Source organism: Pituophis catenifer, unplaced genomic scaffold, assembly GCF_029215685.1.
Source record: "Pituophis catenifer annectens isolate HBS135680 unplaced genomic scaffold, rPitCat1.0.hap2 SCAF_1, whole genome shotgun sequence".
In the NCBI taxonomy this organism is placed as follows: Eukaryota; Metazoa; Chordata; class Lepidosauria; order Squamata; family Colubridae; genus Pituophis; species Pituophis catenifer.
In genome coordinates, this window is record NW_027256881.1 from 147,006,819 (window position 1) to 147,021,828 (window position 15,010).

A 15,010-nucleotide genomic window follows, 5' to 3' on the forward strand; every position below is an offset into this window, starting at 1 on the left:
TACATACACACACACACACTATGTGTGTGTTAGATAATTACAAATTATGGTTATTAAAAGGTATTTATATATTTAATTTTCCTAAAAATTTGCTTGAGTAAAAGTACTGCAGAGAGAATTCCAAAAACCAAGGTAATTCCTATTAGACTAGGTGAAAATCAGTGCTATACAAGATGTACAGCTTATTTGACCCAGTGGTAAGGTTTTGGTCTTCAGAGAGTTCCCCCTCATTTGTCAGATACTAGTTTGTAAGACTGTCATTTTCATTAAAATCATTCCATGGGAGTTAATGTCAGAGGAATACTGATTGACAACATATCAGCAAGTTTAACTGACAATGTCAAAAACAATCCTACTCCAGGTTTGTGAATTATTATCCACTTAATAGATGATCTGTGACTGTCTTGATGACATATTATAAATATTTTAAAGTAAATATTCATAACTAGTTAATGAAACTACACATAATATTGTATGTGTAAGAACTACTAATGCATGCATGCAATTGAAACAAAAATAAACTGCACTTAAGTTGTTCTAGATTCCACTCTATCTTCATTTTAAGCCTGTGGTAGTAATACATAATTTGCATAAAGACTCCCAGGATGAATAATTTCTTACTAGCAAGTCACTGTGGGATACTGAAAGCAGCATTTTGACAAAGGCCTGAAGTACATTGTCAAAGTGGTTGTCCCCATACAACTTGAAGACGCCAAAGCTGACATAATTTCCACATAAGGCAGATTTGAGTGCAGAGTAACAGATGGAAATACCCTTGAGTTTCAATGGATAAATCTGATCCTTTGTCAAAGTCCCAAGAGATAGGATCTGATTACCTGTTTGCAAGAAAGAAAAACAAAGAGAAACTGACATAAGTAACTGAAAAACCTAGAATCTGTGTTACTTAGCACTTTCATTTAACTGTTGCTTTTTATCATTACTGGAATATTTGTGCTAGATTATTATCAATGGACAGATCATGTGATCTGATGTACATCTAAGACAAATTAAGGGAGGATGTTATTCTGTGACTTGGACTATTTGATATTCCCCTGCTATTAAGTAGTTGTCACTGAATTGTATACCGTATTTTTTGGACTATAAGACGCACCTAGCTTTTGGGGAGGAAAACAAGAAAAAAAAATATTCCTCTGCCTCTGCCTATCAGCAATTTGCCTCCTTGCAGCAAACAGCAAACAGCCTGGTCAGCTTCAGCAAATCCTGATTTAGCACGAGCAGCTGATTGGCAGTTGGATCTGCCTCCCAGAATACCGCACATCAGTTGTTCCAGGCTGCGGGATCGCCAATGCCCATTGCCACTGTCGCTGCCCATTACCGCTGCCATCTATCGCCGCCTCCGCGGGCCCCATTTTCAGCCTCTGCGCGTCCTGTTTTCGGCCTCTGAGCATCCTGTTTTTGGGATGATGGGGATAGGCAGCGGCAATGACGCACAGTCATTTCCACCCACTTTTTTTTTGGGGGGGGGAGTGTGTCTTATACACCGAAAAATATGGTAAGTTAAAGGAAGAGATTTATTTGCCGGGAGTGGGGGGCAGGGGGTAAAGCTTTTTAGTATCAGTAGTAAAAATGTGCCAAATTTAAACAGTATTTTAAGAATGAAAAAATAAGCCTTCTTCAATCTTAAGGCCAAATCTAGATTTGGCTAAATAGGAATTGGAAAAGTGTTTGACCTGAAATCAAAGGGAAATTGGATTACCTATTTGTTTGGATTGGATTACTATTTGTTTACTTACCAATAGAATCTCTGAAAGAGAACATTATTATCCAAACATCACTAATTTATCTATGTAGACATTTCACTTGTTTACACTATAAATGTAAGTCTGCCAATCCTTACATTGGTCCTTTTGCCAATATAATGATTGTCAAGCTTCGGTGCTATCTTAAATAAACTTCATTCTCAAACGCAAAGTCTCTAATGAATCTCTTTTATTTAAGAACGCTGATAATGATAATATAGTGCTAAAGATATATGGATATCAAAGATTATAATGTGGATTTCTACATGTCCACATAGAGGTATTGGCTTTTATATTAAAAAGTACTGAGTGTGCCCCAGATCCTGTTTTACATATCCAGAGAAAATCACTTGAAACACTCTTACCCTAGCTTAGCCAACTATTGAAAATGAACTACCCTGAGACAACATATATCTCAAATGATGAATGTTTAGATTATTTTCTACTGCAGAATTTAATATAAGTCTTGTTTGGGGCTTTTCAGGTACTAGATGGATGGAATAGGCTAAAACTGGCACCGCCCACCCCTTCCTTAACATGACATTAGTTGAGATGATTTTGTCAGCTCTGGTACTATCCCTTGAGGGGGAGCAGGAGATCCTCCTGGTCATGGCTACTGGCTTCAGTGGGTGCACTGGCTGTAGTTGTTCTTCAAACAGAATATGGCTACACCAAATGAGGCACTTATCAACCAAGGATAGACTTCTGCAATATACTCTATACAGAAACAAAGAAAACAGACAGCAGAAAAGACCTAGTGGTCCATCAAGTCTGCCCTTTATTTTTTAAATTGCTTTTAAATTAGTTAATTCACTATTTTTAATTATTTTTGTTTTATTAATTTTTTTTATTTTTAATTTTTGTCGAATGATGGGCATGTGTTTATCCCAAATGTGCTTAAACTTAGTTACTGATGATTGATCCACTAGTAACTGAATTATGCGATTGCCTTTGAAGACCATTTAGAAACTATTAGAAACTTTAGAAAGTTGCCGTATTTTTATCTATATTGCAGGACCTGCATTGGTTATCAGTTAATTCCCAGATGCAATTACTTTATACACACACACACACATATATCTGACCAAAAGATCAAAATAGCAAAGTACAGAGGTAATCTAAAATTTAATGTTATGATAAAGTAGTTTAACAAATAAAATTGATAAATTTAAAATTCAATTTTACTGTTGTGCTACTAAAGATCTTGCTTTTATAACCATAGTAAAAAATTTGGCTATTACCTTTATAATGTTAAGATTTTTATGTGCGAGTAAAATTTTAACATATCTAAAAATATGTCTTCCTGACATTGATTTTAAAATAAGCTAGATAATATCCTACTGAAAGTTCACAATGCAATAAAATACGATTTACTGCATCAAGGTCAATACTATGACGGGGAGAGTTTTTGAGAGTTAGGGATCTTTTGAAACCTAGTGTTTAGTATATTTGATAGCAACACATTTAATCTGCATTTTGAAAAGACTATTATTTATTTAATTAATAATTTAATAATTATTTAATTATTAAATTAATTACATTAATTTAAATGTAAATTATTACAATGTATCATGAGCTGAAAAGTGTATTTGTAATTCATTGCATAAATCACGAGTAAATACGGAACTTTGGGCTTTGCCAATAATTCCTGTCCTTAATTATTCTATAATCTTTGTTTAATCCTATGAAATGCTGAAGTCATATCCTTGCAAAACAAATAATCAGGATTCATACCAATGTGATCAATCTTTTGGGTCACCTGTTTAAACGACATACCTACATAGGAATCAATTGGGATTTCTTGTAGCAGTCCTTCCTTGTTTTTGAAAACGTATGCTTGAACCCAGTGGTGGGATTCAAATTTTTTTACTACCAGTTCTGTGGGTGTGTCTTGGTGGGCGTGTCTTGGTGGGCGTGTCAGGGAAAGGATACTGTAAAATCTCCATTCCCACCCCACTCCAGGGGAAGGTTACTGCAAAATCCCCATTTCCTCCCGATCAGCTGGGACTTGAGAGGCAGAGAATAGATGGGGGCGGGGCCAGTCAGAGGTGATAGTTACCGGTTCTCCGAACTACTCAAAATTTCTGCTACTGGTTCTCCAGAACTGGTCAGAACCTGCTGAATACCACCTCTGCTTGAAGCCAAAACTTAATAGTTCTTTGCCAAGCTTTTGCTTTCAAAGAGAACTGCCTGATTTCCAGGAGAACTAGAGAATGTGGAACCCAACTTAACATTTAACAAATTTTATTTGCTGTTGGGTTATTGAAATGCAATTTTTGCATTAAAAAGCTGTATTGCTAAAGGGATAATACAAGGCCTTCATAGTAGATTTTCAAAATTACTGCCTTACAATGATGTTGCCAGGATAGAGCATGGTTAAATAAAATGCAAATATAATTAACATTCTCCACTTTTGTATTCATACGATTTTGAATTTTCTAGTTATACTGTTTGATTTTTTTCTCAACCCCCCCCCATTTTAGTTTTATTCTATTTGATTTGTAATTTATTATTTTGGCAATACTTGACTAGCATCTCAAGTAGGCATTTCAAACCCAATCTAATACTTGGAAGAAGAATTTTCCGTTTGGTTAATAATGGACAGTGGTCATCAACATATATAATAAAGTTTCCAAATCATTGACTTACATATTAAATAGTGTTAGGGACAGAATACGACCGTATTTCACACCATTATTCATTATTTTGTTGCTTATAAGTACACTTTTTCTGTTGTACCTAACATCCATTGTTATTATTATGATGGTTGGTTGCACAGTCAGTCAGATATTTAGACTGGATTTGGCATTTTTATCCACATATCGTGCCCTTTCTAAGGAGTGATGTGCAGATGATGTGGTTTAATATTATTATAATATACAAAAAATATGAAATCACAGCCTTTAAATTGTTGTTGGCATCAAGTTCCCAAGAATTCAGATGTCGTAATATACCAGCATAGTATATATGCGGATCCAAGCAGTGTGGCCTTTCCTAATTGAGAGATGGAAATTTTGACAATATGCAGATTTTCTAAGTGCCATCCAACTTTTTTTGGTATGGCACTCAATGTGCCATACTAAAATCGCTGTGACCACAACAGTTACGGTAGTTTATCTTTGAATTCCTATTTGGAGATCTTGCTACTTTGTGATCTTCTCCAATTCATTGTCTTCTATTTTATTCTATTATTCTAGTCTTGCATTCTTTCTCTTTTGTTATTATAGTTGATTGCAATTAGTGAGATGTTAGGCTGGATTTGGCATTTCTATCTACCTATAGAATCCTTTCCCAGGGCAGGTGGATGCTACTTGATGGTGTTAAAGGTATCACCACAGGATGTAAGGTGTTCAAATAAAGCTGCCTCTTGCAAATGACCGACAGTGATTTTGTCAATGCCAATCGTGTTCAAGTGGTGTTCCAGGTATTTTGGGATTGCATCTCTAATTATTATTGTTGGTTACACAGTCAGCCAGATGTTTAGACTGTGCATGGTATTTTTGTCCATCCTTTGAGTCTTTTAAAACGACCTGGCATTATTATTATTAATCAACTCAAGATGATTATACCTTAATACTGCCTCCCATTTCCCCCACAAGTCCTGTGAGATGGGCTGAGAGAGAATGAGGGCCCCGAAATCACCCAAGCTGGCTTTCATGACCAATAGCATTAGACTATTTTAATGTAACACCTGTATTAAGTATGTGAGAAGTATATCTGGAACTAAATTCATTAATTTAACCCAGATTTAGTTTTATTAACAGAATCAAAGAAGGCTCTTAAAATCTATAAAGGAAGCAAATAGTTGTCTTGCCAGGTAACATGGATAAATTGTTGATCTGCCTTTTCTAAAAGCAGCTTGAGCATTTGTTAAAACAAAGTACTCTTCAAGGTACAACTTTAGTTTTTCATTTAAATGTCTAGCATAGAGTTTTCCCAGGATTGAGAGCAAGTTAATCGGCCTATAGTTAACAGAGTGTTCCATTTTCCCCTTCTTATATGGGAGAACTATTATAATCCCATTCCAGCCTGAGAAGATTAACTTGGAACTATCTGCAATAGAATAGCAATAGCAATAGCATTTAGACTTATATACTGCTTCACAGTGCTTTACAGCCCTCTCTAAGTGGTTTACAGAGTCAGCATATTGCCCCCAACAATCTGGGTCCTCATTTTACCCACCTCGGAAGGATGGAAGGCTGAGTCAACCTTGAGCATGGTGAGATTCGAACTGCCAAATTTCAGGCAGCCAGCAGTCAGCAGAAGTAGCCTGCAGTACTGCATTCTAACCACTGCACCACCGTGGCTCTTATGTAGCTTAAGGTTAAATATTGGAGTTCTTGGTGCTCTCCAAGCGTGGTTATTAGCATGCAGATGTTTCATTACTCAGTTAGATAACATCAATAGTGTAAGGTGATGAGGTTAACTAGTTGGGCAATTAAATGTCTGCAACCAAATTGTCAGTTCATGAATTGGAATAGACATGGCAACAGGTCCAATGGGGACTGTTTGATGACTCAGACAGTTTGAAGCCTGGGCATGGCTTAGCTTGGCTATTTATAAAAGAGTTGGTTTGTCCTTGCATTATTACTTCTATTATTATACTGATTCTGGATTTCTGGATTCTGAGTTCTGGTTCTGGCTTCTGCTGTATGGGTATTGTATACATGCATTATGCTTTATATTACTGTATATAAAGAAGTTTCTTTTATACATGAATCCTGCTGACTTATTTACTTATGTGCTGGCTGGATTGCTGAAAACTCTAACAAAAATAACCAAGGGCACATCTTTGGCTGGGAGCCTTAGGTGGTCTTACTTTTGAAATAAAGTTAACAACTCTTCTTCAGACATAGGTCTGATTGTTTTATTTATATGCTGCCAATTCTAGAAAGCTCTAAGTAGCTAATAATGTCATCATTAAAATAGTCCAAAAAATACACAGAATACTGATCAAAACAAAATAATCAAACCAGCTAAATACTGTAATAAAGCACTCACAACTACACCATCAATCAACACATTCTTTCCTCCTCTATTAAGTGGAAATAAGTGTCTTCTAGAGTCCAGGAGTTCTAAAATGTGGCATGGCTATTAAAAAAGCCTGCTTCTGAGACAACAATCTCAAATGGATGGGACCTGGAGGGAGTTACTATTTGACCTGGGACCAGGCAGATAAATATACAAGAATATAGTGAATCTGCCTTCCCCTACTGACTTTGCTTATCGGAAGCCATTTGGGAAGGTTGCAAATGGTGATTACATGACTATAGGATGCTGCAACTGTCATAAACAGATGTCCAAATTTTGATCACGTGATTGTGGGAATGCTGCGATGGTCACAAATGTGAGGACCAGTTGTAAGGGAAAACAATTGTTACTAGAAATTAAAATTAAAACTAAAGTTCCACCGTGTTCCCTGTGTTCTAATCTATATACACAACACTTAACTTAGTCAACTGCTAACAAAGTTAAATGGCCATACCACTGGCACCACACAATCACACTAACTGAATCAAGTGCTGTCACTTTCGGAATCCCCCATCCAGAACTTCCCAGAGACCCATAAATCTTTGTAACAGGACAGTATTGGCAGATTTCATTATATTACCGGCCTCTCTACACTGTTCACCCAGGAGACAGGTATGACTTGAGTTTTTCAGCCAATCACTCTTTAGGAGATACATTCTGTAGGATGGACTTAGCAATCAGTTTTGTCATGGAGACAGTTGCTTTTCTAAACCACTGTATTTCTCCAGTTCTTTTTCTAGTAGGATATAGAGGGCAAAGAGTAGAAATTGCCTCAATTGACTGGATTTTGTCATTCACATGATGTAGTTGACTGAATGCTGCAGTTGGCACAAGCAGCTGTAGTACCTTGGGGATGAACTTTCCAGTAGCTGTCTCATAATTGTAGCAGTTATTTGTTGTTCTGAAGTGGAGAGTATTTTTAACAGCTAATGTTTTTGGACATATAGCAGAATTCAGCATAGTATTATTTAGCAGAAAGAAAGAATTTAGAAAGAGTTATTATGCTATTATAAATTCTATAAACAACAGATAAAAAATTATTTAAGTGCCAGAAGCAGGTATTATTAAAATAAAATTGTTATGATTGAACTATCGTTAAAAAAGAGGGAAATACGTGTCTGTATGCTTTTAAAATATGTAACACTATTGCTTACTACTGTAAAATCTGCCAGCATCTATATATCTGCAAAATGTCACTACCATTGCTATGAATGCTCTAAATAGAACAAGCAATGGATATAAAGTATGTTCCATTATTGAAAATGAACAATTGATTAAAAATTAATAATACTTATTAGACAGCAACAAATAACCTTTTCTTTAAAAAGATACATGATATTAAGCTAGAAGAGTAGAATGGATTACAACACTACGTTTCACACAATAGATGTTCTAGAAGCAATTTAAAGCTCATTAGAAATAATGTCCCCGGCTACTGGAAAAGTGGTAAAATGTAATCCTCATCCAAATGTTACCTGGTCTATGAGAACAGGAAATTGTTCTGTGCTACTGTGGCTAACCTTGAGGCTGACCCTGAACAGTAACTGCTAGAACAGCTGAATGCTGCAACAAAATTAAAAACTTACATCAAAGTATATCATGACAGAATGTAGATAAATAAAATACAGCATATTGAAAATATTATTTTTCTGTCAGTCTTCCAAAACTGTGAGGTGGATGAATTAAAAAACAAAACCTAGAGCAATGTAGTTTATTAGGTTCTAGAACAAATCTTTTTCACCCTGTTTTGCCAATATCTGTTGTATTTGCTCCATTTAGATATACCTGTTAAGCCTAATTACTTCCAGATTGTTCAGATCCAGGCTAGCAAAGCAAGGATTATGGGAGTTAAAATTCCAAGCATTCAGGGAGTTGTCACTGGGATTGAAAATGGAACAGTCTCAATAGGCCATCTAGGATCTAACCAATACGTTCAAAGGTCACAAGGTTTCTATCAATGCTTCAGGGGGGAAAAAAACAGCACAATTTTAGATTGCGAGACATACAATCAGACCTTACATCTGAAAATGTAAGGAGGAGGACATTTTTCCCCCTTCAAATAACCAGAATAATTGTAAATATAGTTCAGTGTTAAACCCAAAGTACAAAAAGGCAAAAAGCAGGTAGAATGGCAGAGCTAATGGGATGGTTTTAAAATAGGAGTTGAAGTACACATTTTTTAAATAAAAGGAACTGAAGTAATAGTCTGTAAAGACTCTCAGTCATCCAGGTCATGGTTGTCCCAAAGGTGCTTTTTCAGGAAGCAACTAGACTTTCTTGTTTTTTCTTTGAAGATGTTTCACTTCGTATCCAAGAAGCTTCTTCAGTTCTGACAGGATAGTGGGGAATGGAAGGATTTATATTCCTTGCAGACAGCTGGTCATTTGCACCCTTTTAGGAGATTGTTGAAGGACTAGGAGGTTTATCTGTATCCTCAAGGTTACCTGAGTGGTGCTCCTGGTTCCTGTAGTCTGCAACTTTTTCTCTGGAAATCCATTCCTACTCCCACACCATTCAAAGGGTGTTCATCCCAAATTGTGTTCATCCCAATTTAGGTTGAACACCCTTTAAATGGTGTGGGAGTAGGAACGGATTTCCAGAGGAAAAAAAAATATTGCAGATTACAGGAACCAGAAGCACTACTCAGGTGACCCTGAGGACAAGATAAACTTCCAAGTCCTTCAACAACCCTCTAAAAGGATGGAAATGACCAGGTGTCTGCAAGGAATATAAATTCTTTCATTCCCCACTATCCTGTCAGAACTGAAGAAGCTTCTTGGATGAGAAGTGAAACATCTTCAAATAAAAAACAAGAAAGTCCAGTGGCCTCCTGAAAAAGCACCTTTGGGACAACTGAAGTAATAGAAATAGAGGCAGAATTGCACCTTATTTGAAAATAATTCATATTTACTCTGAATTCTAAATTAATGAACTTGCGTTTACTCCTTAACAGAAATTTGGGTGAAAAGTAAGGGGACAATACTACCCAATAGAGAAGGTTTATACAATGAAGTGGAGATAGCAAGAACTTGGAAGGAAAATCAGCATGTAAATTCTGAAATTATTATTTACAGAAGAAAAGCTAAATATAGTGGAACCAACTTTAACAAGGTGGACTGAAATAAATTCAGAGAAATCAGTAGGATCCTATAATGAGTGAATGTTAATGGATAGAAAAGTTCAAAATGAGTGGTAATTCCTAAAAAAGAAAACAATATAATAGCCCAATTGCAACAGCTTGGAGCAAGGGCAGGAGAGGAAAACAGCAGAAGCACTCAAAACACAGCAACTGCACATAAAATAACAAGAGAAAAAAGCTGAATTTCTAATTTGAATCAATCTTCTCTACAAGAATATAATTTCCAATTAATAAGTGGGAAGAGAAGGATAAATGGACAGAGTTGAACCAGGAGACTGATAGAACACTGCCAGGAAATATGACATGTATTGCATCTTAAGATATCAAGGAAAATGATGGATGTTTGAACGAAAACATATATTCTTTCTTTGGAAACTCCTGGAGATTAAATTGTGAGATGACCAAAGGACAAATACTGCCTCTGTTGTTAAAGAAAAGGGAAAGATGGATTCAGATACAAATCAGTTAATCTGAGATCAGTATCTGGATACTACAGTGAATCACAAAGTAATCTAAGCACTTTGTAATACTGTTGCAAATACCAGATTAATACGAATTAGTCAAGAACACATTTTGCCAGATTAATGTTATCTCATTTTTCAATTGGTTTACTTCTTTAATAGTTTATAGCATCTATAATCTGCAAATGTAATATACCTCAATATAGCAGAACAGCTGATAAATTAGTACATAACATTCTACTTAAGCAAGCTAGTTAATAGCATGGCTATTAACAGATATGTTGCCATCTTGAAACACATATTCAAAAAGTGTTCATCAATAGTTTCTCAATAAACTGAAAGTAGCATGAATTTCTATTGTAGATCCTGTAGTTTTCAATGTTCTCAGCAATGACTTGGATTAGAAAGTGAAGGAAATGTTTATTAAATGTGTAGGATTGTTAATGCTCTAAAAGATGGGAAAAAATTTCAAAATTAATTGATTGTAGAAATGAGTTAAAAGTAATAGAATGAAATTTATCGAATTAATGTAAAATTCTTCACTTGAAAGCAAACCAAATGCTCAGATATGAAATGAAGAATACATGATGTGATATCTGGGAAAATATCCTCGTTTAGCAGTTGATTACAAACCGAGCATGAGTCAGCAATGTGATATGGCTGCAAAAAACTAGCCAATGAACTTGCATCAATAGTAACGTAAGAGATCACGCTTGCAGTACATCCTGTACTGATTAGATCCCATTTTGAATACTGAGTCCAGTTCTGCGCACAACACATTTTAGGAAGGATTCAAATAAACTAAACTAATTCAGAAAAGGTCAATTGGATCTTTATGGGATTAGAAGCTTAGTTGTATAAAAAGGAAGGAGGAAAGTTTAGCTTTGAAAAGAGATGAATGAAGGAGAATGTGGTAGCATTCTGGACCTATATCACATGGAAAATGATCAATACTTGTTCTTGACCACTCCATAATGGATTTCAGTTAGGGGAAGGCAGGTTTTAATTGAACGTTTATCCCAAAAAAAACCCCAAAAAACAAAACAGTATTCAATGTTGGTAGACTTCACTGGACATGTTAAAGCAGAAGTTAGAGAGCCAACTGTTAATGATGCTTGAAAATTCTTGCACCAAGCAGGAAGGTTGGATTCAGTGGCCTAAATGAGCTCCTTCCAACTCTTAAGATTCTTATTCTACAAGTCTATGAAATAGACCTGCACCGTATCTGAACTATTACTGTTATTTCCTAGAAATAATTACAGTAAGTCTGTTAATTTTAATGTGGGTGAATTTGATGCAGTTAACTTTAATTTAAGAAGTCTTATCCACAATTAATCTTAGACTAATTTACACGAAACTACTGCTTTTCTTACAATAATTAATCTAAATGCAACTACACAAAATATTGCAATCTATTCTCATTCCTCGTGCATCTCTAGCCAACTTCTACCAATGTTTTTAGGTTCACGTGTAGGAGAAATATTCCCTTAAGATTCCATGTTTTGCTTTTTATTTTCCAGAACTCTTCCTTTGAAATATCTCACTTTTTATTCTACTGAAAGGTGAAATAACATGGGAAAAAGAGGTTTTGTTTCAACCTCCTTTCTAATCCTCCTCTCTTCCTTAAAATGTCCTTTTTCTTTTAATGCATAAACAAAAGTGTTGTATGTAGAAATCTTTGTTATATTTCTGGGTAGCTTACTTGTGCTTTCAAATTGATAAGTACAGCATCAATCAATCAACTGTAATGTTATAGAGAATAATGATTGCTCTTCAGGAATGTATTTCACCTTCTACACAAAATGATCTGCTGTCCACTGACATTGTACACCATAAATTCTCACAACTAGATCCATGAATCCAAGTATTTTTCTTAAAAGCCAGGTTCTGTTTAATTAGAAGGTAGTGCTTTTTTCCTATTAAGTATACAAAAACTATATGTAAAAAATCATCAATTAAACTCACCGTAAGTGCAAATCATCTTACTAGCTTCCCTGAAGAGCAGAATTCCATTAGGAGATGACACATCAAAATTTAAACGCTGAGATCTGAGGAAAAAAGCAGAAACATATCTTTATATAATCTGATGAAACAAGCACTTATAATGTATATCAATAGTAATTCAACTCCTGAATTATGAGAGCTATGTAACCAAAATGGAGCTATTTAGATTTCAGTAAGCTTGGTGAGGTTCTTTTGTTAACAGAAGCAGAGAAAAATAACCAGTGAGGCATCACAGAAGCAAAATGATAGGTATGTTTTGAGTTAAACTTGATTGTATGGACAAATGCTTGTCATTTCATCTAGTCTCTAGTCTCTTGTCATTTCATCTAGACTACTAGTCTCTAGTAAAACAAGCAGCTCTTCCAAAAGCATCCCAATAATTTCTTTGATACCCTCTATCTACCTTATTCATTGTCTTCTCTCTTCAGCTTTCCTTTATCTAGCCTAGCATAATCATTTTCCCAGCCAATCATTTATCACAACATATGGGCAAAGCATGCAATTTGTGTATTATGGGACGGAAATGATTCAGATGGGGAAAGGAGGGGAAGGGAGAGGACAAGAGAATGGGGCATCTAAACACAAAGACAATTAGAATCAACAAAAAGAATACTACCTATCTATGTATGCATTATCTTGCTACTGTGTATTAATCCTTTAAATGTCTTGGGAAGTTCACCAATGCACTAATTAATGTCCTCACATTATAATAAAATCTCCATCGTATCTTCCTAATCTTTTTAAAAAATAAGTTATCAGAATCAATAAGAAAAATCCTGAATCTAAGCTTTTCCCCCCTTCTCTACAGATGTGCTTCAAATCTTTCAAAAACATGTAACCATATGTATTATATAGAGTATAAAGCATCATGATTTATATGTAAAAGCAAGAATTATGCTTATAAAGATAGAAGCAACTACAGATGCTTGAATGACAGTAACTTTCATTATTCTACAAATACTTGTTCAAATTAAGCCTAAATCTAAGGTTTATTCATCATCCAAAGTGAGAATATTCAACATTTTTATTCCCAATATTAGTGTAACTGCTGGTCCCAACTTTCACAACTTTGATGGAATGTGCAACAAGCTGTTTATCCATAGATTCTCTGTGCAATCAATTTCTAATCAGAATTTTTGTAGGGGTGAAGGAATAAGTGTATATGTTCCAGATTTTCTCTCAAATATATGTAACTGGAAACAAGACTAGTAGTTGTGCTATTCTATACTCATTCACTGATGGGAATGAATGGAAGAATCACTACATCAATTCAATATAAATTGATTAAGTAAATGTTAAATAGCTTAATTAGCAAATATCAGCCTTATGTCAGCATCATATAAATGTGACGGTATTTCTAATGTAAGAAAACTTACTTCATAGAGATGCACTCTCCCTAATTATGTTTGGGGAAGTGTACAAGCTTAAAAAAAAGGCTATAAGGTGCCACATGACTGTAAGCCTGAATGTTGATACTTCTTGAACTGAATCTGAGTTTGATTATGTAACATTTGTGTACCCAGCAAACTGTTACCAGCATACATTTGGATTCCAGGGAAGATATAGCACTTTTAAGTCTAAAAATAAATACAGTTTGAAGTGGGTGCTGACTGATGGAAATAAAGACAATATGTACTTCCCACAAGACAGGAAAAATGTTTCATATCAACCTTAATATATAAATTAGCTCCACAAGATTGATTGTGAAGCTTAGCAAGTAATACAGTTAGATTTCCTGGTTGGATATCGTGGCAAAATGAATTAGAAACAATCACTTTGACAAAGTGAGAAAAACTTGTCTCTTTTTTGTAATGCCACATATAGATAAACAAGCAAACAAGTAAATAAAAATGTGGATCTCAAGGATTTAGTGCCTAGGAAAAAGTGACAAAATAAATAACATGAACGGGGACAGAACAGAGATAGTGATGAACAAAGAAAGATGTTATTTAGTTACAGAGAATAGAAATAACACTATCTTCCTTTGGTGATGACGCTTTGAAAGCATTCATGGAACAGATGAGTCCTGAATTGATTTGAAGGAAGTGAAGGAGCTGTGGCATTTTGGGAAATCAAAAGGAGAAGCATGTATAAGATTGCTTCAGGGAGCAGGACATCTTTGGACAGTTAAGAATAGTAAAGCTAGAGATATCATGTGATGCCTCAAAATATACAAGTGGAGATATATGTGCGGGGGGAAGTATACAAGATTTTGAAAGAAGGACAAAAAGTTTGTTCAGGATCTGAGGATAAAGAGGAAACATATATAGGTGTTACATCGTAAGCAATAACAAAGGCAAATGATATTAGGAGCAGAAACTCAGACCTGAAGCATACTACTCTTAAGACACAACTCAATATAAATAACTAAGCAAAATGTTTAACTATTATGGTTACGTTCTGGAATGGAGCAGTCATAAAATTAGATTTTTATCCTGTCTTTATTTTTTATAAATAACTCAAGGCAGAGAACATGCCCAATGCTCCTGTGTTCTCCTATTTTCCACACAACAATCCTGTAAGGTGGGTTGGGCTAAGAGAGTGCAACTAGCCCAAAGTCACCCAGCTGGCATTCATAGCTAAGATGGGACAAGAACTCACCATCTCCTGATTCC

The 15,010-nt window shown here is 35.2% G+C and overlaps 1 protein-coding gene across 2 annotated transcripts in view; it reads right to left on the reverse strand.

The window, feature by feature from the left end:
• The window catches only part of RANBP17 (RAN binding protein 17), a 205,002-nt gene that overhangs the window by 36,726 nt on the left and 153,266 nt on the right, over nucleotides 1-15,010 (reverse strand). For both annotated transcript variants that reach the window (XM_070956185.1, XM_070956175.1), the window contains exons 22-23: nucleotides 12,357-12,439; nucleotides 622-836 (exon numbers count right to left, since the gene is read on the reverse strand). In XM_070956185.1, the coding sequence (XP_070812286.1) occupies nucleotides 622-836; nucleotides 12,357-12,439 (298 nt within the window). The remainder of the gene's footprint in view (nucleotides 1-621; nucleotides 837-12,356; nucleotides 12,440-15,010) is intronic.